Source organism: Bombina bombina, chromosome 2 (genome assembly GCF_027579735.1).
Source record: "Bombina bombina isolate aBomBom1 chromosome 2, aBomBom1.pri, whole genome shotgun sequence".
NCBI lineage: Eukaryota > Metazoa > Chordata > Amphibia > Anura > Bombinatoridae > Bombina > Bombina bombina.
The window spans coordinates 709364195-709389153 of NC_069500.1; the positions used below are offsets into that span (position 1 = coordinate 709364195).

The 24959-nt window shown below is 35.0% G+C and overlaps 1 protein-coding gene across 1 annotated transcript in view; it reads right to left on the reverse strand.

Annotated features, from left to right (window-relative positions):
• Positions 1-1525: 1525 nt before the first annotated feature.
• The window catches only part of LOC128649438 (stimulated by retinoic acid gene 6 protein-like), a 154445-nt gene continuing 131011 nt past the window's right edge, over positions 1526-24959 (reverse strand). The window contains exons 16-18 of the mRNA XM_053702706.1: positions 22568-22731; positions 3591-3737; positions 1526-1927 (exon numbers count right to left, since the gene is read on the reverse strand). Of these exons, the coding sequence (XP_053558681.1) occupies positions 1689-1927; positions 3591-3737; positions 22568-22731 (550 nt within the window). The 3' untranslated portion in view covers positions 1526-1688. The remainder of the gene's footprint in view (positions 1928-3590; positions 3738-22567; positions 22732-24959) is intronic.

Below are 24959 nucleotides of genomic sequence, written 5' to 3' on the forward strand. Positions count from 1 at the left end.
TAACATTTGTTTAATTAATTTAATCATTTCTCAGTATCAACTTATAATAGTCGCTAAGTTTTTTTTTAATGAATATTCAAATATTTCTGTTAAAAATTAATTTGAAAATCCCTACCATTTGTCTCCCGACTCCTCCCAAGCCTTTACTTCCTGCTGCATTTTGTGAAGTCTCTACCCCTCGCAAATGCGCTAATTTGCCTTGTAGTATAGTATTGAATGAATAGGTATATTCATTCAGTACTATACGATCAGAGACAGGAGCTGCATCTATTCTTATCGTTCAAACGTTTCTTAAAAACATCGATCTATTAACTCAGTTTGCCCAATTGTACTATAAAATCTATAGTACAATTGGGCAAACAGAGTTAATAGATCGATGTTTTTAAGAAACGTTTCAACAATATCAATAAATGCAGCTCCTGGCTCTGATTGTGCACACTGTAACAAGACGATGAGGTAGTCTGTGGGACGCATGTGCGAAACTGGAGCGCGCTTGGTTGATAAGAAGGAGACAAATTAAAGTGCGCATGCGACGACGAGTAAAGGGGCGGATGACGTCGGATGACGGCCGCCTAACGGCCTAAAAATCAATTGGGTATAAAATACATGTGATGTTAAGTAGAAAAAAAAAAAATACGGGTTGAATTTGGGGATGTATATAATTAGGATTATACAGGTAATATATTTATTTATAACTATTTATATAAAATATGATGAATTAAAGTCATATTATTTTTAAACATTGAATCATATTCTAGATAGTGATGAGGGTAACTTTACCTTCACTTTAAGTGTAACCCACCACATGCTTTTTTTGTTACTATGAAACAGACTGTTTTATATCCTGAAAAAGGAGCAAAATAAATAATGAAAATATATTAAAATTTTGTTTACTACCCATAAGCATTTTATATTATAATCTCAAAGTCTTTGCTGACCCTTCCATAACATGTAGACACCATTGGGTCTATTACAATTCTTTATAAAAGCTTTATTTACAAAAATCCCCATGTACAAACCATTTGTTCATAGAATTGACTGTTATATTTGGTATAATAATATTGTTTTTGCTAATTACAAAAAAAAAGTGTTCCAACAAAAACTGTCCAGCCATTATGAACCCCCCCCCCCCCCCACACACACACATATTTGTACACACTTTGTCAACAAAAGATATGTTTACTCATTTCAATTTAATGATAAAGTGATCTGTAATTAATTAAATCTCCGGACACCATACATCCCAACAAATATAATTTCCAACCTTGATTCTTGAGTAAGGAGACAAAGCTAAGGCAATATTGGGCAGATTCTGGGCTATCTAGAAATAGGACTTAGTGATTTAGGTTTTTTTTGGGCATTCCTGAGAAAGGTTTCTCTGAGTTCAATAGAGAAACAATAGACAGAAGTCCAAAGACAGGACAAGAAAAAAACATGTTGGATAAGTCAGGGATAGTATAGGTTTCTATACTACAATGCTAGCGAATAAGTATTTACTACCTAAAGAAAAAATACAGCTGATATGTTTTAGAAAAAAATATAACTGTTTTTAATAAAACATTGGTGTACAATGACATAGAAAATACACTATACTTGTCCAAAATATCTGAAATGTTTAATTCAGAAGTTTTCAAGATTTGTTTCTTGGAATGTACCATTATCTTTATTTTCAGGTTATTGTCTGGAGTCTAAAAAAATATAGAGTGTCCTTCTCTGATTTCCACACTGCTGATATCAATGGGCTTTTCTTGATTTCTTGATTCAGCTTCCATCACTGAGGCCTGGATAAGTCTGTTTTGAATCACATTGTTTACTATCTGTAAATCATCCAGTACTTTAATCTTCCTGTTTATTATAAGTCTTGGGTTGCTTAAAAGTGTATACGATAGGAGCCATCTTGTTTTAGCTTGTGCTGATACACGAAATCCTATATAAAAAGAACATGTTTATTTCAGTGGCATAGACACAATATAATTATTTTCTTCAAATTATAATTCTAAGATATTTTTCAAGTTCAAGGGACATAAATGTGCAAAAGAAAACTGCTCTAATATGTTAGAGTATTTTATTATTGCATTTATTGTGTATAACTAGGTGTTTAACCCATACAAAGGAGTTAAACACATATTTAAAGTCATTTCCAGAGCAGTAATGCACTGCTGGGACAAAATTGAACATGTGAACCAATGACAAAAGTCAAATGCCTGTAGCCACCAATCAACAGCTAGCTCCCATTAGTGCATTGCTGCTGCTGAGGATATGTGCATAGGCTTATACAAAAAGTATAACAAAAGAACACTGTAAATTTGGTAACAAAAATATCTTAAAATCATATGCTCTATCTGAATCATGACAGTTTGATTCAACAGTCTTGACTTTTAACCTTTTTTAGGTTCTTATTATGGGCAAAAGCAAAATGTGCAGACGCACTATGTGTCATAAACCCATCTTTTATATTTGTAATGTGTTTTGACACTGTAGTCTTTAAACTTCCTTTCATTGTTCCTATATATTTTATGAAACAACTCCACGCTAGTTGGTATATTAAAAATTTGGATTTACAATTCAAATGTCTTTTTAATTTGAAATCCAATCTTTTAAATAAACTATGTTGATTATGCTTATTCCTATATTTGTACCAAGTGCAATTCTGCCTCCCACATCCATAAAAACCCTCACCTAGAGTTCTATTTATTCTTCATGCCTCTTCTCCATTGATAAGCATAATTGGGGCCACAATAAATAAATAGTATTATTTTTTTCTGAAAATGACATTGAATTTTTGGGATAATTAATTCAAGGAGGGGGGTCTCAATATTTTGGGAAACAATTCAAAGAGGAGGGGTCTCAATAAAATCATCCAAACATTCTTTACTGGGTTTTTTTTAATTTTCCAAGATTAATTACAGGTTGCATGCTATTTACCACTTTCACACGCATATCTTGCTTTAAGTTCTTTTGTGATTCAGATAGAGCATACTATTTTAAAAAAGTTTCCATTTTATTTCTACTTACTTCTAGAAAGTTGTTTAAAACCGCATGCTCTATCTGAATCATGAAAGAATATTTTTGTGTTTCATATCCCTTTAAGTGTCTGTCCTTTTTTTTTTAAATATTAGCTATATCAAATTTATTTTTATTAGAACCATTTTTTTCAAATTCATTGTTAAGAAATTCACTGAACACCGGTATATAATTTCCCTGCAAGTGAGTAGGGTAAAACGCAGATGTAGTACTTGCATGCCAAAACTTTTTTTTAAACTTGATACGGTGTATTGATAATACGTTCCTTCCATAGCACTCCTTACATAAACCCCTTTTTCAGGCCTCCTACATTTTTTTAGGCTTGTTGGTTTACGCTGGACATATTGGAGCTGCTGAGATAGGTAGTGTGGATTATTATTGACACTATATTCTGCATGATAATATACAGCTTTTTGAGAGCATTTGAGAATATTTGAATAAGCACCAGGAGTAAATGAGGTATATTTTATGTGAGATGTTTTTGGTGATTTTACTTTGTATTATTGTATTTTGTGCGATATTTGAATTTCTGTGTTCTAATCTTACAGTTCAGAGTTAGCACATACCTGTTAGACTAGAACAATTTTGATATGTAGAAGATTCCCTTAGTCTTCTCTCAGCTCTTGATGTCAGGAGAAGATTGCAAAAGCTTACAAGGACAGGGTTAGTATGATAATGATCCACGTATAGCATTCCAATCCATGTATTATAACCTTTAGAAAATGAAGTCAAATTGATTACTTTATGAAATAATTGCCAATGAACACTATTAATAATTAATAACTATTAATTATTATTATTAATACTAATATTTTGCTGATAATATATGGGTGATATTGGATACAAAGGTGTCCTGCAATACCAAAAACTTGTATATAGATGTTCAGACTGCAAACTTAAATACAGACTCACTGAGATATGCTTTATACTGAAGCTAAGCAGTAAATAAATAGTTTTTAAGTACCAAGCTACTATTTACATTTTCTTTTTAATAGAAACAGTAGCTTTCACATTTAATTCTTACCCCAGAGACATCTGGCACTAATAATTAAACATTTTAAATTCATCTCCAGATGACATATTATAGCTACACATTTTTATCTATTCACTTAACCAAATTATTACTAAAGTAGTAACATCTACCCCTAAGAAATCTTCAAGATCTTAAAAATGCAAGATTCCTTACATGAGAGTTTCATTTGTTCACAGTTTCAAGTGTTGTATAGACTCACTTGTTCAGTGATGCAGACAATCAACATTTAAGTATGTTTTTTAATCTCTTTCCTGAGATCCTTCATCTTTTCATAACATACCCCTGTGTAATGTCTTTAGTATGTGTCCTACTCATCACCCCAAATAAAAGTGGTATACATTTGACTCACGGCAGGGCTTTCTAGTTCTACCCCTTTATCATTTCAAGCATTTTCTTTACCGGTCATTGTTTAAATAAATAAATTAATTAATTAAAAAACACATTTTAAACAAAATTAGTTCAAATTCGTTCATTCCAAAAATTAAAAATTAATTTTTGCATGTCTAATAATTATAACACATATTATCCCTTCTCCATAGAACCCCATTTACAAAAGCTATTCACAAAGTTATTGATGCGTAAGTATATTGTATTCATTTTTTTATTTTTATTTTTAAGAAAAAACAGTTCTATGAAAATTCTTTATTTAAAGGGACAGTCTAGTCCAAAATAAACTTTCATGATTTAGATAGAGAATGTAATTTTAAACAATTTTCCAATTTACTTTTATCACCAATTTTGCTTTGTTCTCTTGGTGTTCTTAGTTGAAAGCTAAACCTAGGAGGTTCATATGCTAATTTCTAATCCCTTGAAGGCCGCCTCTTCTCTCAGGGCATTTTGACAGTTTTTCACCACTAGAAGGTGTTAGTTCATGAGTATCATATAGATATCACTGTGCTAACGCATGTGGAGTTCCAGGGAGCCAGCTCTGATTGGCTAAATTGATGTCTGTCAAAAGAGCTGAAATAAGGGGGCAGTTTGCAGAGGCTTAGATACAAGGTAATCACAAAGGTAAACAGTGTATTTATATAATTGTGTTGGTTATGCAAAACTAAGGAATGGGTAATAAAGGGATTATCTATCTTTTTAAACAATAAAGATTCTGGTGTAGACTGTCCTTTTAAGCCACTGGGGTGCACTGTATTCAGTCGTTCTGTCTAGACAAAATTTTCCCTCTTTTTAGGTGCACTCCTAAAGCAACATAATCATTTCCAACAAGTATGCAAAGTACTCCTAACCCTTTGTAAAGCTAATACGTAGTGCATTCTCTACTGTAAACCCATCCCAATAATTAACGCTCATCTGGTTAGCACTTCCTCAGAGCTGTGGTTAACTGTTTTGCGTAACAAAAAATTCTCACAAAACACATCAAAAATACATTACAAAGTACAGTTACACTCATAATAATCTGATTAAAATTATTTCTAAACAATATTGCACAAAAAAATTATAAGGGGTCAGGAGTTAGAAAAAAAAGGCAGACAAAGGGCTTTAACATTGAGATACATTCATATACATGTCTAAAGATCTATATGTATGTATGTGTATATACTGTATATCGGTATATATCTATACCTATATATAATCATGTGTATATATATATATATATATATATATATATATATATATTTATAAATATATATTTGTATAATTCTTTAGGATTAGGACACAAAGAAGGAACAACAATGTCTCTACTAATGTTCAAATTCACAACCTTAGGAAAAAAAAGAAGTCCACAAAACAACTTATCTAGATGAAAAACTCAGATAAGGAGACACACAAGAGAGAGCTAATAAATCAGAAGCTCTTGTAGCAGAAGAGATAGTTAAAAGAAACAACTCTTTCCAAGAAAGTAGATAATCTTGAAAGAAAATATGGGCTCAAAAGAAAGAGCCTGCAAAATCTTTAAACCAAATAAAACTCCAAAAAGGAGAAATTAATAAATGAACAGGCTTGATACCAACCAAAGCCTGAACAAAACAGTGAATATTAGGAAGTTTAAACAATCTTTCTAGGAAATAAAACAGAACAAAGATTTGTCCCTTCAAAAAATTTGCAGACAAACTTATCAAAACCATCCTGAAAAAACTGTAAAACCTTAGGAATTCTAAAAGAATGCCAAGAGAATTTATGAGAAGAACACCATAAAATATAGGTTTTCCAAACCTGATAATACATGTTCCTTGAAACAGACTTATAAGCCTGCAACATAGTGATAAAAACTGAGACAGAGAAACCTCTATGACTAAACACTAATCAATTTCCATCCCATCAAATTAATAATTTGAGATCCCGATGGAAAAATAGCCCCTAAAACAAGAGAAAGCGGCCAAGGATGGCAACTGGACATCTGAACAAGATCCACATACCAAACCTGTGAAGCCATGTGGATGCTATCAGAAACACATGAGACTATTCCAATATGATCTTGGAAATCACCCTTGGAAGAAAAAAAACAGAGGCGGAAAGATGTAGACAGGTTGCAAAACCAAGACACTGCTAATGCATCCACCATTTCTGTCTGAGGATCCCTGGACTTAAAAAGCTACCTGGGAAATTGAGAAAACACATCTGTATAGAGATACCACTCTCCCGGATTTAAAGACTGATGGCTGAGATAATCCACCTCCCAAATGTCTAAACCTGAGATAAAAATCGTATAAAATTAGACAGGAGATGAATTCCATCCAAGAATGTATTCAAGATACTTCTTAATTGCTGAGGAACTGCGAGTCCCTATTTGATGATTGACATATGCCACAGTTGTGATATTGTCTTCTGAAAGCGAAATGAAATGTTCTCTCCTAAAAGAGGCAAAGCCTGGAAAAGCTCTGAAAATAGCACAAAGTTCTAAAATATCGATTGGAAACCTCGTCTCTTGAAGTTTCCAAACCCCTTGTGCTGTCAGAAACCCTCAGACAGCTCCCCAACCTGTAAGACTTGCATCCATTAAGAATACAGTTCAGGAAGGACGAACAAAAGGAGGACCCCTGAATAAAACAATGATAGTCTAATCACCAAAACAGAGAGAGTTGAGTGTTAGGATTTAAGAATATCAACTGTGATATCTGAAAACAGTCCCTGCACCATTGATTCAGTATACAAAGCAAAAGAGGTCTGAGATGAAAAAACAAGCAAAGGGAACCACGCCCGATGCTGCAGTTATGAGACCTAAAACTTTCATGCACATAGCCACTGAAAAGAATGTTCTAGACTGAAAGTTAGAAAGGCTAACGCCAATTACAATTGACTTTTGTCCGATAAAGACAAAGACATGAACACAGAATCCATCTAGAAACCCAAAAGGAAGTGACCCTTGTCTGAGGAATCATGAAACTCTTAGGTAAATTAAATCATCGAACCATGTCTTGAAGAAACAAAACTAGTTGATTCATGAGAGATTCCCATTAAAGAAAAGATTAAGCTAATACCAAGATACCATCCAAATAAGGAAACGTCATAATACCTTACTGTCTTATAACAGAAAGAAGGGCACCCAGAACCTTTGAAAAGATTCATAAAGCTGTCGCTAGACCAAATGGAAAAGCAACAAATTGGTAAAGCTTATCTAAAAAAGAGAATCTCAGAATCCACAAGTGGTCTGAATGAAATAAAATATGAGGATAAAGATCCTGTAAAATGGAGTGTACATGAAATTACCTTGCTGAACAAAAAGGCATAATAGTCCTTATAATCGCCAACTTGAAAGTTGAGACTCTAACAAAACAATATAAAGTCTTCAGATAAAAAGATTGGACTGAATAAACCTTTCTTCTTTGGAATAAAGAATAGAATTGACTAGAAACCCAATCCCTGTACTTGCTAAAGAACTGGTATATTCACATCTGAAAAAAAATTCAAAGTGTACTGAGAAAGAAAGATTCTTCCCATAGAAAGTCTTATTCTAAAAATCTATTCAAACCCTAAGAATAATATAGGACTGGTTTGAGAACCTAAATGCAGACTAATAACTAGTAATTATATGGCATTTTTCTCCCAGAAGGATACAAAAAAATGCTTTTTCAGTGCTTACACTCAGAGTTAACCAAATTAGCAGCTGATAAAACAGTTGTTATTACCAAAATAAATGGTACACAATAAATTGACCTCAAAAGGCCGAAGGGCTGTATTAACCCTGCAGGGATATGAATCTATGACCCTTGGATCTAGAACAAACAATTGTAGTCAGGACATTCACCGGACTAAAAGTAGGGCAGAAAAAACTCTAAATCTCCAAATAGTGGAGATAATAGAAATCAAACAAATTATGATCCTAACAAGCTAGAGATAATAAAAAATATTGAAAATAATAATAATAATAGATATATTAAACATAATAAAATTAATACATCAGAAGTAAATAAACAGAGTTATATACTTGAGAATCTAAAACTGCTTATGCTAACTGTTCAACAAAAGGTTGAGAGAACAGTAATGTCAGCCACAGATAAAGCTGAGCTAAAAATATAAACAGTACGTGAATATGCTCTACTAAGGTTATATGCAAACTCTAAATAATCCTAAAAATAAGTACCAATTTCCATAGAAGTAGTGGTACAGTCCCAAAACGGAATCAGGATAAACCATTCTTTAGAACATAATACAGATAGTATCTTGAATAGGAAAAAACCTCAGGAGCACCAACATACGGCTAGATTACGAGTTTTGCGGTATGAGTGAAAAAGTAGCGTTATGGCTCTTTTTCACTACCGCTGGTATTACGAGTCTTGCAGGTATATCTGTACCGCACACTTTTTTGACCGGAACGCAACGTAACTACCACAGCTTTCAAAAAGTCCTTTTTCAATGGGTCTTCCAAAGCGCATGTCCGGCCAAAAAGTGAGCGGTACAGCCTATATATATGTCAAGATCCATACCGTACACTGAAAGTCAGTAGTTATGGCTTTTATGTTACAAAGCTGTAGCATAAAACTCATAACAAAAGTGCTAAATAGTACACTAAAACCCATAAATTACATATTAACCCCTAAACCGCCGCACTCCTGCATCGTAAACACTAGTTAAATATTATTAACCCCTAATCTGCTGTCCCTAATATCGGCACCACTATACTAAAGTTATTCACCCCTAAACCTAACCCCCACTAACTTTAATATAATTAAAATAAATCTAAATAAAAATTACTATCATTAACTAAATAATTCCTATTTAAAACTAAATACTTACCTGTAAAATAAAACCTAAGCTAGCTACAATATAACGATTAGTTACATTGTAGCTAGCTTAGGTTTTATTTTTATTTCACAGGTAAGTTTGTATTTATGTTAACTAGGTAGACTAGTTAGTAAATAGTTATTAACTATTTTCTAACTACTTAGCTAAAATAAATACAAATTTACCTGTAAAATAAAACCTAACCTGAGTTACACAAACACCTAACCTTACACTACAATTAAATAAATTACATTAATTAAATACAATTAACTAAATTACAAAAAACCCCACTAAATTACACAAAATAAAAAAGAAATGATCAAATATTTAAACTACTGTAATTACACCTAATCTAATAGCCCTATCAAAATAAAAAAGCCCCCCAAAATAAAAAAAAATCATAGCCTACAATAAAAGGGCCTTTTGCGGGACATTGCCCCAAAGAAATCAGCTCTTTTACCTGTAAAAAAAATACAAAAAACCCTCAACAGTAAAACCCACCACCTACACAACCAAACCCCTCAAATAAAATCCTATCTAAAAAAAACTCCCCATTGCCATGTAAAGGGCATTGGATGGGCATTTAGCTCTTTTTCTGCCCAAACCCTAAGCTAAAAATAAAACCCGGTAAAACAAGAAAAAACACCAGCACTCTAGATGGGACACAGGGCGAAAGGGTATGGAACTGGAAGCTGAATATATTTCTAAGGGGTATATGTCTCTCTGAATACTACCCCAACAGAAGTGTATAATAGCTTAAATTCGGGTATGTTGATATATAATTACCTAGACCAGATGTTGGAAAAAGTGTAGAAGGGTGGGGGAAACTATAAGTGATACCCAACACAAATAGCTAATAAATGTTTACACTTCTGTGCAGTTGGTGTGAAAAATCACTAATATCAATTAGAATGCTACTAATCACAACAACAGCAGATATTAATATACACAAATACGTGAGAGTGCAGCAAGAAGTGGAGATGATCAGTGTACCCCTGACACTGTAATAAATAACAATAAAAGAGAACGAAAATCTTTATACTTCTGCGCAACTTCGAACTGTTTAAGTCTTATACTATAAAGGTTGTTAGTATAGTCTTTCACCATGTGTATTTAAGATAGATGTATAAATGGTATATGTTCTGAGTTCATATGCAACACATCCAAGTCAGAAAAGAGTATAGGTGTCCTCTTACCGGAAATTACCCCAATCATATGAGGTAATGTATAGTCATGTAGTTAAAGATGTAGGTCTATAGTCTGCCGCTGTGGGTGTTTGTTCTTTCCGTGCAGCCTTGTGTATGGTAGTCCTGTGTCTGGAACTTCCTTAATCTTGTGCTTGGAAAACTCTTGGCAATATGGTAGTTTTCGTCCCGGGGTCTTTCCCAGATGTTGGTTTATTAGATCTTTATTTTCATGTATTTCATCTTCCAATTTCAAGCTCAGTTTTTCATTTTCAAAATGACATTCTCTTGCAAGCTCTCAACATAGCTGGAGAACACAGAATCAGTCAATCAGCTATATTCCAAGCTGTACAGAGAGGCAGAAAGAATAAAAAAATGGAAATTTACCATAGAGTCTGATATAAATCAAAAAGAGAAAAAACTGCAGGAAAACAAAAAAAAACAATTGATGTCCAACGTAAAGCTATACAGGAATTGCAATTTGAAAATGAAAAAATTGTAGGCTATGTTTTTTTTTTATTTTGATAGGGCTATTAGATTAGGTGTAATTAGTTTAAATATTTGATCATTTCTTTTTTATTTTGTGTAATTTAGTGTTTGTTTTTTTTGTAATTTAGTTAATTGTAGTTAATTAATGTAATTTTTTTAATTGTAGTGTAAGGTTAGGTGTTAGTGTAACTCAGGCTAGGTTTTATTTTACAGGTAAATTTGTATTTATTTTAACTAGGTAGTTAGTAAATATTTAATAACTATTTACTAACTAGTCTACCTAGTTAAAATAAATACAAACTTGCCTGTGAAATAAAAATAAAACCTAAGATAGCTACAATGTAACTATTATATTGTAGCTATCTTAGGTTTTATTTTACAGGTAAGTATTTAGTTTTAAATAGGAATTATTTAGTTAATGATAGTAATTTTTATTTAGATTTATTTTAATTATATTAAAGTTAGTAAATGTTAGGGTTAGACTTAGGGTTAGGTTTAGGGGTTAATAACTTTAGTATAGTGGCGACGACGTTGGGGGCGGCAGATTAGGGGTTAAAAAGTGTAATGTCGCTGGGGGCGATGTTAGGGACGGCAGATTAGGGGTTAATAAGTGTAGGTAGGTGGTGGCGACATTGAGGGCGGCAGATTAGTTGTTAATAAGTGTAGGTAGGTGGCGGGGACATTGGGGATGGCAGATTAGGAGTTAATAAGTGTAGGTAGGTGGTGGCGGGGTTCGGGGCGACAGATTAGGGGTTAATAAGTGTAATGTAGGTGGCGGCGATGTTAGGGGAAGCAGATTAGGGGTTAATAAGTGTAGGTAGGTTGAGGCGGTGTCGGGGGTGGCAGATTAGGGGTTAATAATTTTAATGTAGGTTGCGGCGATGTCAGAGGTGGCAGATTAGGGGTGTTTAGATTTGGGGTTTATGTTAGGGTGTTAGGTGTAAACATAACTTTTGTTTCCCCATAGGAATCAATGGGGCTGCGTTACGGAGCTTTACGCTCCTTTATTGCAGGTGTTAGGCTTTTTTTTAGCCGGCTCTCCCCATTGATATCTATGGGGAAATCGTGCACAAGCACGTAAAACCAGCTCAAAGCAGCGCTGGTATTTGAGTGCGGTATGGAGCTCAATTTTGCTCAATGCTGCAATATTGCCTGCTAACGCCGGGTTTTTGCAAACCTGTAATAGCAGCGCTATAGGGAGGTGAGCGGTGGAAATAACTTGCAAGTTAGTACCGAGCCGCTCTTACCACAAAACTCGTAATCTAGCCGATAGTTAATAGGAGGACTAGGCTCCTAAAAGCTAAAAATAGCAAATTTTCCTTAACAAAGAATAAAGAGTGTTCAAATGAGAAATAAGGAGAATTTTTAACAAAACTGTCTCTGATACAGGATCCTTTGAACCAAAGAAAACCTTCATCAGTAGAATAAACTTAAGTATGCTGTCGGTCAGAACAAAATTAATTAAATCTTAACAATTTTGAAAAGACCTCGTCATTTTATTTAAAGGCAAAATAACAGTCATAACCTTTTATGACAAAAAAAATAACGTGATGTTTGCAGATGAAATCAAGTACATGAACTGAGTAAGTAAAAACAGTAAATGTCATGCTGCATTTTTACGCGCACTGGTATTACGAGTCTTGTAGGTTTAGGGGCACCGCACACCTTTTTGGTGTACGTAATCAACTTACGTAAATTTCGTAAAGGCTTTTGTCCTGGGAGGCCAAAAAGTGAGCGGTACACCCTCTATCACCAAGATTCCTAACGCATTTTAAACTCAGTAGTCATGAGTTTTACGTTACAAAGCTGTAGCATAAAACTCATAACTAAAGTGCTAAAAAGTAACTAACACCCATAAACTACCTATAAACCCCTAAACCGAGGCCCTCCTGCATCACAAACACTAAAATAAAATTATTAACCCCTAATCTGCCGCTCCGGACATCGCTGCCACTATAATAAACATATTAACCCCTAAGCCGCCGCACTCTGCCTCGCAAACACTAGTTAAATATTATTAACCCCTAATCTGCCGCTCCTAACATCGCCGCCACCTACATTATACTTATTAATCCCTAATCTGCCATCCCCAACGTCGCCGCCACTATTCTAAATTTATTAACCCTTTAAACTTAAGTCTAACCCTAACACCTCCTAACTTAAATATAATTTAAATAAATCTAAATAAAATTACTCTCATAACCTAAATTATTCCTATTTAAAACTAAATACTTACCTATAAAATAAACCCTAAGATAGCTACAATATAACTAATAGTTACATTGTATCTAGCTTAGGGTTTATTTTTATTTTACAGGCAAGTTTGTATTTATTTTAACTAGGTAGAATAGTTACTAAATAGTTAACTATTTACTAACTACCTAGCTAAAATAAATACAAATTTACCTGTAAAATAAAACTTAACCTAAGTTACACTAACACCTAACACTACACTACAATTAAATAACTTACCTAAATTAAATACAATTAAATAAATTAAATACAATTAGCTAAATTACAAAAAACAAACAAACACTAAATTACAGGAAAAAAAAACCTAGCCTAAACTAAACTATCAATAGCCCTTAAAAGGGCCTTTTGCGGGGCATTGCCCCAAAGAAATCAGCTCTTTTACCTGTAAAAAAAAAAATACACACAACCCCCCCAACAGTAAAACCCACCACCCACACAACCAACCCCCCAAATAAAACCCTAACTAAAAAAACCTAAGTTCCCCATTGCCCTGAAAAGGGCATTTGGATGGGCATTTAGATTTATTGCTGCCCAAAGCCCTAACCTAAAAATAAAACCCACCCAATACACCCTTAAAAAATCCTCACACTAACCCCCGAAGATCCACTTACTGGGAAAAGTCTTCATCCAAGCGGCAAGATGTCCTCAAGGAAGCCAGCAGAAGTGGTCCTCCAGACGGGCAGAAGTCTTCACCCAGATGGCATCTTCTATCTTCATCCTTCTGATGCTGAGCGGCTCCATCTTCAAGACATCCGTCACAGAGCATCCTCTTCAATCGACGTCTTCTTGCTGAATGAAGGTACCTTTAAATGACGTCATCCAAGATGGCGTATCTTAGATTCCGATTGGCTAATAGAATTAATTAGCCAATCGGAATTAAGGTTGAAAAAATCCTATAGGCTGATGCAATCATCCAATAGGATTGAGCTTGCATTCTATTGGCTGATTGGATCAGCCATCTTGGGTGGCGTCACTTAAAGGTACCTTCATTCGTCGGGTAGTCGTCATTGGGAGAGGATGCTCCGCGACGGATGTCTTGAAGATGGACCCGCTCCGCGTCAGAAGGATGAAGATAGAAGATGCCGTCTGGATGAAGACTTCTGCCCGTCTGGAGGACCACTTCTGCCGGCTTCATTGAGGACATCTTGCCGCTTGGATGAAGACTTCTCCCGGTAAGTGTATCTTCGGGGGTTAGTGTTAGGATTTTTTAAGGGTGTATTGGGTGGGTTTTATTTTTAGGTTAGGGCTTTGGGCCGCAATAGAGCTAAATGCCCTTTTAAGGGCAATGCCCATCCAAATGCCCTTTTCAGGGCAATGGGGAGCTTAGGTTTTTTAGTTTTTAGTTAGGGTTTTATTTGGGGGTTTGGTTGTGTGGGTGGTGGGTTTTACTGTTGGGGGGGTTGTGTGTATTTTTTTTACAGGTAAAAGAGCTGATTTCTTGGGGGCAATGCCCTGAAAAAGGCCCTTTTAAGGGCTATTGGTAGTTTAGGTTAGGCTAGTTTTTTTTTATTTTGGGTGGGCTTTTTTTTATTTTGATAGGGCTATTAGGTTAGGTGCAATTAGTTTAAATATCTTGTAATTTGTTTTTTATTTTCTGTAATTTAGTGTTTGTTATTTTTGTAATTTAGCTAATTGTATTTGATTTATTTAATTGTATTTCATGTAGGTAATTTATTTAATTGTAGGGTTAGGTTAGGTGTTAGTGTAACTTAGGTTAGGTTTTATTTTACATGTAAATTTGTATTTATTTTAGCTAGGTAGTTAGTAAATAGTTAATAACTATTTAGTAACTATTCTACCTAGTTAAAAATAAATACAAACATGCCTGTAAAATAAAAATAAACCCTAAGCTAGATACAATGTAACTATTAGTTATATTGTAGCTAGCTTAGGGTTTATTTTATAGGTAAGTATTTAGTTTTAAATAGGAATAATTTAGTTAATGATAGTAATTTTATTTAGATTTATTTAAATTATATTTGTTAGTGGGTGTTAGGGTTAGACTTAGGTTTAGGGGCTAATAAATTTAGAATAGTGGCAGCGACGTTGGGGGCGGAAGATTAGGGGTTAATAAATGTAGGTAGGTTGCGGCGACATTGGGGGAGGGAGATTAGGAGTTAATAAATATAATGTAGGTGTCGGCGATGTTGGGGGCAGCAGATTAGGGGTTAATAATTATAATGTAGGTGTCGGCGATGTCGGGGTGGCAGATTAGGCGTTAATAAGTGCAAGATTAGGGGTGTTTAGACTCGGGGTTCATGTTAGGGTGTTAGGTGTAAACATACATTTTGTTTCCCCATAGTAACTGTAATTGATTCCTGAGTTTTACGCTGCTTTTTTGCAGGTGTTAGACTTTTTCTCAGCCGGCTCTCCCCATTGATGTCTATGGGGAAATCGTGCATGAGCACGTATAACTAGCTCACCGCTCACTTAAGCAGCGCTGGTATTGGAGTGCAGTGTGGAGCGCAATTTTGCTCTATGCTCACTTCTTGACTGTTAACGCCGGGTTGATAAAAACCCGTAATACCAGCGCTGCAGGTAAGAGAGCGGTGAGAATAAACTGCAAGTTAGTACCGCACCCCTGTTACCGCAAAACTCGTAATCTAGGCGATTATTAGCATAAAATATGATAAATAAATGCCACATAATTGAGCTGAAGAAATAACAACAGCTTAATAATGAAAAGAACACACTTAGCTTTGTAGAATTGTGTTTCAGGACATCATAGTTTCTACAGTAACATCAGAGTCAGGATCAGAATGAGACATCTCGCAAAATGTAACAGAAAAAGAAAAATAACATTAGGCAAAACAATCAATTTCCACAATGTAACAGTAGATAGAAAAACAAAGATAGGATTTTTTTTAAAAAACAAAAAATAAAATAAAAAAGCAGGCATATTAGCTTTCAAATTCATGAAAACACCGAGCAATAGAGGGAGAGGGTAAAATAACTAAATTTGGCACCAAGAATGTTGCATTACACAAAAGAAAGTAAAAAAAAAATTGGGGCAAAACCAACACAAGAAAATGACACAACTCGCATCATAACAAACGCGATTCCGTGCCAAAACAACTAGCGTCAACAAAGACGCAGGGAATGACTAAATTTACGCCATCAAAGGCGCAAATTCGTGCCAAATAAATTTTGTGCCAAGAATGACGTAATAAAAAACAGATATAAGAAAAATACAAATATTTAAAACTTTATATTAATACATAAAGCCATAGCTGAGAGTGTCTTAAACAATGATACATACTTACCTAAAGACACCCATCCACATATAGCAGATAGCCAAACCAGTACTGAAAACTATCAGCAGAGGTAATGGTATATAAGAGTATATCGTCGATCTGAAAAGGGAGGTAGGAAATTAATCCCTACGACCGATTACAGAGAACCCTTGAAAAGATTTCCCGTGAGAGAAACCACAAAATCAATAGGCGATACTCTCTTCACATCCCTCTGACAAACATTGTACTCTGAGAGGAATTGGGCTTCAGAATACTTAGAAACGCTTATCATAGAAGAAATTTTAAAAATCAAGCACAAACTCCATAGGAGGCAAAGTTTGTAAAACTGAGTTGTGGGTGTGGTGAGGGGTGTATTTATAGGCATTTGAGGTTTGGGAAACTTTGCCCCCTCCTGGTAGGAATGTATATCCCATACGTCACTAGCTCATGGACTCTTGCCAATTACATGAAAGAAAAGGTAGATAATCCCTTTATTACCCATTCCCCAGTTTTGCATAACCAACACAGTTATAATAATACATGTTTTACCTCTGTAATCACCTTGTATCTAAGCCTCTGCAAACTGCCCCCTTATTTCAGTTCTTTTGACAGACTTGCATTTTTAGCCAATCAGTGCTCACTCCTACGAGCTTCACGTGCCTGAGCTCAATGTTATCTATATAAAATACATGAACTAACACCCTCTAGTGGTAAACAACTGTCAAAATGCTTTCAGATTAGAGGCGACCTTCAAGGTCTAAGAAATTAGCATATGAACCTCCTAGGTTTAGCTTTCAACTAAGAATACCAAGAGAATAAAGCAAAATTGGTAATAAAAGTAAATTGGAAAGTTACATGCCCTATTTAAATCATGAAAGTTTTTTTTTTACTTGAGATGGCTATTATTGTTGTTCTCTATTTGATAAATGTATTTTAAACTGTATACTTTTTGTACTATCCTATTCATTGTTGTCTTTACTTCAAATATATGTTGCAATGATTTTTTCATAATAAAATTAACATTTTGGCATTTTTCTGAAATGTTGTTATGTATTTAAAGGAACATTAATGTGTCACATGCAATGTATATATCTGCAACAAAGTACTGCATGGCAAAATAAATATTTTGAAAGGTGGTATACTGGCGCTAAGATAGCCTTGGTTAATGATAAATGTTTTGAGAATAATTCTCAGACTAATATTGGAGAGTAAAATTTAAAATTTAATAAATACAAATTTAATAAATGCAAAATATAAAAAGTGTACAATTGAATATATATATAAATAAGGTTAAATATACCTATATTGCTGTGTGTCTGAAAAGGACACTATACCTCTAAAGATGAGCTTGTTGAAAGCAAATTACAAAAGGGTATGTGCACTGTACTGTCAGAAACACAAGAAGGTAACTTATCTTATATCACATATAACAGTTAATAAAAAAACAAAAGATCATAATTAAAAACACATATAAAGAACACATCAAAATGGAATTATACACCCTCAAAAGTATCTGGACGAGATGGACCTAATTAGGTTCCTACGAGGACCCAAAACAGCTAGAATAGCCTCCCAACTATTAAAACAACACAAACAGCTGGGGGGAGTGGGGGTGCCCAATTTGTTAGACTACTATCAGGCAGCTAGGTTATCACAAATTACGCTGATAAGCAAAAACTGTCGAGAAATAACTTGGACTAGACTAGAGGCAGACTTAGCTGGGGTGAATGATCCAGCCACGATTGTTTGGAACACCTCAAACACTACAAACAAAACACTATACAAACTCAAGGTGACAGAGGAGTCCAAGCATATGTGGAAATACCTCACATCTTCTCTAGGCCTCATACCCAAGGGTACTAAGATAATACCACTGGGTGCTATACTTCCTGCAGAATTTCAAACACTAATATGTAAGTGGGAAAATAAGGGCCTCTACAGAGTTGCAGACTTTTTAGATAAAGGTAAAATGCTCACATACACCCAACTGAAAGATAAACTTCAGCCGGACACCTTACATTGGTTCCTATATCTTCAGATATCCACCACAATATACAAATACAGACAAAACAAACCATTAAACCCATACACTACAACAGAACGCATTATTGCAACCCCAGGTAGAAATAAAAAACTAATATCACAACTGTACTTGGCAATACAAGATGCAAAAAAAGGCTCCAAATTGCCGCTTCATGAGAATTGGGAAAGAGACTTAGGTGAAACATATGATGATGACAGATGGACACAAATACTTTCTAGGATTAGCAAGGGGCTGATATGCGCAGACCTTATCGAAAATTCTATTAAAACATCTTACAGGTGGTATCTTACACCCATAAGAACTGCACATTATACATTGCAGAAAAGTAGACTCTGTTACAGAGGCTGTGCAGAAATTGGAAATTATATGCATATGTGGTGGGAATGTGGGGAGATTAAACAAATTTGGAACAAACTTTCTAAATTGATAAGTATCCTATTAGATAAATCTATGACGCTAACGGCGGCGCAGGCCCTCTTGCATGTTTCAGATGAATCCTTAAACTTAGCTACCAATATATTCATAAATATACTTTGTACAACCACGAGGATATGTATAGCCAAACACTGGAGAACAGGTTCACCAACGTGGTCAGAAGTGATTAACAGGTTAGATAATATATATGCTATGTCAGAATCTGCCTCTTGGTTGCAGGATACAACAACACATTTCCAAAAGATTTGGGTCCACTGGATCATGAACAGAGATAGAAGTGAGATAAGGGAAATTTAAGTATTTCAAGAGTTATAACACGATAGGGGATCTCTCCTAAACTTATTACCACTAAGTCTTTTATGGGGAACTTATATACATCTTAGATACAATTTGATGGTTCTCTCTCTGCTCGACGGGAAAGGTTATACAGTTATGAGTTTATTGTTTTACAGTTTCAAAAGTTTATGTTTAATGTTTATAATTATTAAAATAAAAGGAAAACACATTAGAAAAGGGAGGGGAAGGAAGACTATAGATAATTTCATTCCTACTTCAGGAAAATAAACAGGACCTCATATATTTCCTATGCCTGAAGGCAACTTCAGTAGGTGGGAGCTTTTCCTAGGACTCTATGGACTTTCAGAGATTTCAGTAATGATGGAGATACATTGGGAAAGCCGGATGGATATACTAATTGCTGAAAGAAGTTGTTTCATCCTCCAACTCATTTTCATGTTGTTTGAGACAGATATATGGAATTATAAAACTTTATCGAACAGGATAAGAGGTCCTGAGACTGTAACAATGAATATAAATATGTTTATCTGAACTAGGGGCATGATGTATTAGATATGTCTCTTGTCTTCCTTTTTGACAATAAAGATTATTTCAACTAAAAAGTATCTGGACGTCCAGTAGAGATTAAAACTGGCAATATCCAAAAAATTAGTATAGTATTTAAAAAGTCGGTGCACTTTTCAAACTAAGTGTAAGTGCATAGGTAGAGCAAATGCATAGAGCTAGACAGGATGCTATTAATAGCCTGTGAGCAGCATGTATATATAGTAGAATCCGAAGTTATGTATTTTTAGCTGCGGCTGACGTATTCAATCACGTCACCGACTAAATGGCTTGCGGTTGGTTCCTCCTTGTATTGCAGATCAGCTGTTTACCAGCGGGCTCCCCTACTTCGCTCAGTAGTAGCGTGTGGTTGATTCTTCCTTGAGCCCTTTGTAGTACGTATCAGCTGTTAGGAGCGGGCTCTCACAATCGCTCAGGTCCTCTGTTGAAAATCGCACAATGTGCTAAAGAAATTTGAGAGCCTTAAGTATCCAGTCTGTATCCAGTCATTATGATGAGCAAACACTTTTCGACGCGTTTCTCCCCTCACTCTGGGCTTTTTCAAGAAGTGCGAAAAGTGTTTGCTCATCATAAAGACTGGATACAGATTGGATACTTAAGGCTCTCAAATTTCTTTAGCACATTGTGCGATTTTCAACAGAGGACCTGAGCGATTGTGAGAGCCCGCTCCTAACAGCTGATACATACTACAAAGGGCTCAAGGAAGAATCAACCACACGCTACTACTGAGCGAAGTAAGGGAGCCCGCTGGTAAACAGCTGATCTGCACTACAAGGAAGAACCAACCGCAAGCCATTTAGTCGGCGACGTGATTGAATACGTCAGCCGTAGCTAAAAATACATAACTGCGGATTCAGCATCGGAATAACTACTGCTCGGCATAACAGAGTAAGCAACAGCTGCAAACGGAAACCTGTCATCAACAAACAGCTACAACGGATAAGAGGCTGATACTGATTCCTCCAGCAACTACACATCCCGGCCAAAATGTAAAGGTACCGACTCCCATATGCAATAGAGCGTGATCCAATACTTTTAAAGCAAGATCACCTACATATGAGGAGCTCATCCGCCACTATATATATACACGCTGCTCACAGGCTATTAATAGCATCCTGTCTAGCTCTACACATTTGCTCTACCTATGCACTTACACTTAGTTTGAAAAGTGCACCGACTTTTTAAATACTATACTATTTTTTTTGCTATTGCCAGTTTTAATCTCTACTGGACGTCCAGATACTTTTGAGGGTGTATAATTCCATTTTGATGTGTTCTTTATATGTGTTTTTAATTATGATTTTTTGTTTTTTTATTAACTGTTATATGTGATATAAGATAAGTTACCTTCTTGTGTTTCTGACAGTACAGTGCACATACCCTTTTGTAATTTGCTTTCAACGAGCTCGTAGAGGTATAGTGTCCTTTTCAGACACACAGCAATATAGGTATATTTAACCTTATTTATACATATATTCAATTGTACACTTTTTATATTTTGTATTGATTAAATTTGTATTTATTAAATTTTACTCTCCAATATTAGTCTGAGAATTATTCTCGAAACATTTATCACTAACCAAGGCTATCTTAGCGCCAGTATACCACCTTTGAAAATCATGTTCCCTTTGGGGGTCTTTTGAGAGGGGCCTCACTTATACTTTGCCTTGGTAGAAATTAGCGCTGATTCTTTCAATTTTTGTAAAAATAAATATTTTTAACGCATTTTAAATTTATGTTTATTAGCGATCTGCAAAACCCAAGTTACAGAATTCACAGAATATAAGTATATGCATTTGTGATTGGCTGATGGTTGTCACATGATACAGAGGGAATGGAAATAGACATAACTTTGAAATTTGTCAGAAAAACATCTACTACTTATTTGAAGTTCAGACTAAGGGGCATATTTATAAAGCTCCGTATGGAGCTTGAAGCACCGTGTTTCTGGCGAACCTTCAGGCTCGCCAGAAATACAAGTTATGAAGCAGGTCTGAAGACCGCTGCTCCATAACCTGTCCGCCTGCTCTGAGGAGGCGGACAGCGATTGCCAGAAATCAACCCGATCGGGTTGATTGACACCCCCTGCTAGTGGCCGATTAGCCGCAAATCTGCAGGGGGTGGCGTTGTGAACTGCTGGTGCATTGCTGAATGTGGAGAGCATAATGCTGTCCGCATTCAGCGATGTCTGTCGGACCTGATCCGCTGATCGTACCATGACGGACAGACATTTGATAAATAGGCCCCTAAGTGTTATTGCATTGTCTTTTTATCATACATTTTTTTGTTTATGCAAATCTACTGTATTTACTTTTCCTTTAATTGACCACTAAAAACAGTAGAATTGAATAACCGACAAATACACAATAAAATGACACTTACTTTGAATTTTAAATGAGCAGTAAAATATTTTCTGTCAAATTTCAAATGTTTTCTCTCACTGTACCATGTGACAGTCATTAGCCAATCACAAAATTCATATACGTATATAATGTGCACTTTTGCACATCCACAGAAAGTGTGCATATTGAAAGAATTTGTATGTTTGGATAATGAAAACCTATTGTAAAGTTATTTTTACAAAAATGCATGCTTTATCTGAATCATGAAACTTTAATTTTGATGTTAGTAGTGGCCCTTTAATATCCCTTTAAAAGAGTTATGTTGATGTTAATTCCCAGTGGGAAAGCGATATTTTGCTCTCAACTTATAATTAAGCCCAATATAAATTAAATAATTGTATCTCTAAACTGTTTATTAACAAATTATTGCCTTAAAAATACTAAAAGCAAATAAATTAATATTTATCTAAAGTCTGTTGCAGCCTAAAACTTACCCATATCAGCAGATTCATACCCTCTTTGTAGCAATGTCCTGTCTATTCGTGCAATAAGCCAGCTGCCTAAAATCAAGCCACAGATCAAGCGAAATAGACATGAACTTAATCCGAGGATCACATTGTAGAAGAAGAAGAAATAATTAAAATTGTGGAATGCCTTCCTGTGAATTGAGAAAAAGAAGCTGTTTATAGTATTAAGAAGTAAAATTAATAACAAAAGGAAACAGAGAATAATCATTTGTAAATAGCTTTTCTCTATTCAGTCACAATGTACCCAATAGGTTTTAAATACCTTTATATAAGATCTTTAACTACCTACTAACATAATACTGTGTTAAAGGGACAGACACAAAAACTGTTGTTTAAAAAGATAGATAATGCCTTTACTACCCATTCCCCAGCTTTGCACAACCAACATTGTTATATTAATATACTTTTAAACCGCTAAATTTCTGCCTGTTTCTAAGCCACTAAAGACAGCCTCTTATCACATGCTTTTGTATTTGCTTTTCACAATAGGAGACTGCAAGTTCATGTGGGCCATATAGATAACATTGTGTTCACAATCAAGAAGTTATTTAAGAGTCAGCACAACACAGTACTAATTGCAACTCAATAGATTTTAAATAGTCACAGTCATGTGATCAGGGGGCTGTCAGAAGATGCTTAGATACAAGGTAATCACAGAGGTAAAAAGTGTATTAATATAACTGTGTTGGTTATGCAAAACTGGGGAATGGGTAATAAAGGGATTTATCTATCTTTTAAAACAATAATAATTACATTGTAGACTGTCCCTTTAAAAGGAGTATATTAGTATTGTATATCTCAATCAACATGTAACCTTGCATGCAGCCTCTATTGTTTTCACTACTGCCTCTCTATCTGGCTTCCTACATATTGACGCAGTCTATATACTGTACAAACTTTTCTCATATGTATATATTTTTAAAACTTACATATTGTTTTTCTATATATGTAAAACATTTTGTCCTGTGACAAGACTGGTATACCCTCTAAGCTAATAGTTATGAATTTGTGAAACAAAAGATGTTGTTTCTTTTCCAGTTATCACAAATTAACTACAGAGATGATTATCAAACACATCATCAATCTTTGAAGGTTCATTTTTGCACTATTAAAGCTTTATATGCATTGTGGGTGAAATTATTCTTTGCTTTAAAATCTACTAATTCATGTTAACCACTTTTGTAATTATTTAAATACCTAACACTTTTCTATTTTGTGCAGGGATTTAGCATCTTTTTTTGCCAGTAACACACACACACACTGGCAGTAATGTAACATCCCTTCAGCTAGAAATGTCCATAGTTCAGAGATTTAACCCCATTTCTACATTGTGTGATCAAATATCAAAGTGTGATGGCATAGGCATGCATAGCTTCCAATGGCAGTAGTGGTTTTTTAATGATGTGACAGAAGACAGAAGCAGCTGGATTTATTCTGAAGTGTATAGGGATATATTGTTCAGATTCAGACAAATTCAGCGAAGCTCATTGGACGGTGCTTCACTTTACAGATAGACAATGACCAAAACATACTGCAAAAGCAACCCAGGAGTTTTTTAAGGTGACAAAGTGGAATATGCTGCAATGACCATGTCAATCACCTGATCTTAACCCGAGCATACATTTCACTTGCTGAAGACAAGAAAGACCCATTAACAAACAACAACTGAAGACAACTGCAATAAAGGCCTGGCAAAGCATCACAAAGGAGGAAACCCAGCGTTTGATGATGTCCATGCGTTCCAAACTTCAAGCAGTCATTGCCTGCAAAGGATTCTTGACAAAGTATTTAAAATGAAAATTTTATTTATGATTGTGTTAATTTGTCCAATTACATTTGAGTCCCTAAAATAAGGGGACTGTGTATGAAATTCCTTTGCAATTCCTAAACGTTTCATGATATTTTTGTTCAACCTCTTGAATTAAAGATGAAAGTCTGCAATTCAAGTGCATCTCGGTTGTTTCATTTTAAATCCATTGTGGTAGCGTACAGAGCCATAATGATATAAATTGTGTCAATGTCCAATTATTTCCAGACCTAGCTGTAAATATGCAGTTTTTCTTTCAAGTTTGTTACCTTCAATAGCAAATACATTGGAATAGCTTCTCTAAATGATGGAAGCCATGGGGAGAGTTCTAAGTAGTGATGTTGCAAACTTAAAAATTTCGGTTCACGAACGGCGGACTCGAACTTCCAGTATTGTTCGCGAACCGTGCGAAACGCCATTGACTTCAATAGGCAAGCGAACTTTAAAACCTACAAGGACTCTTTCTGGCCACAATAGTGATGGAAAAGTTGTTTCAAGGGGACTAACACCTGGACTGTGGCATGCTGGAGGGGGATCCATGTGAAAACTCCC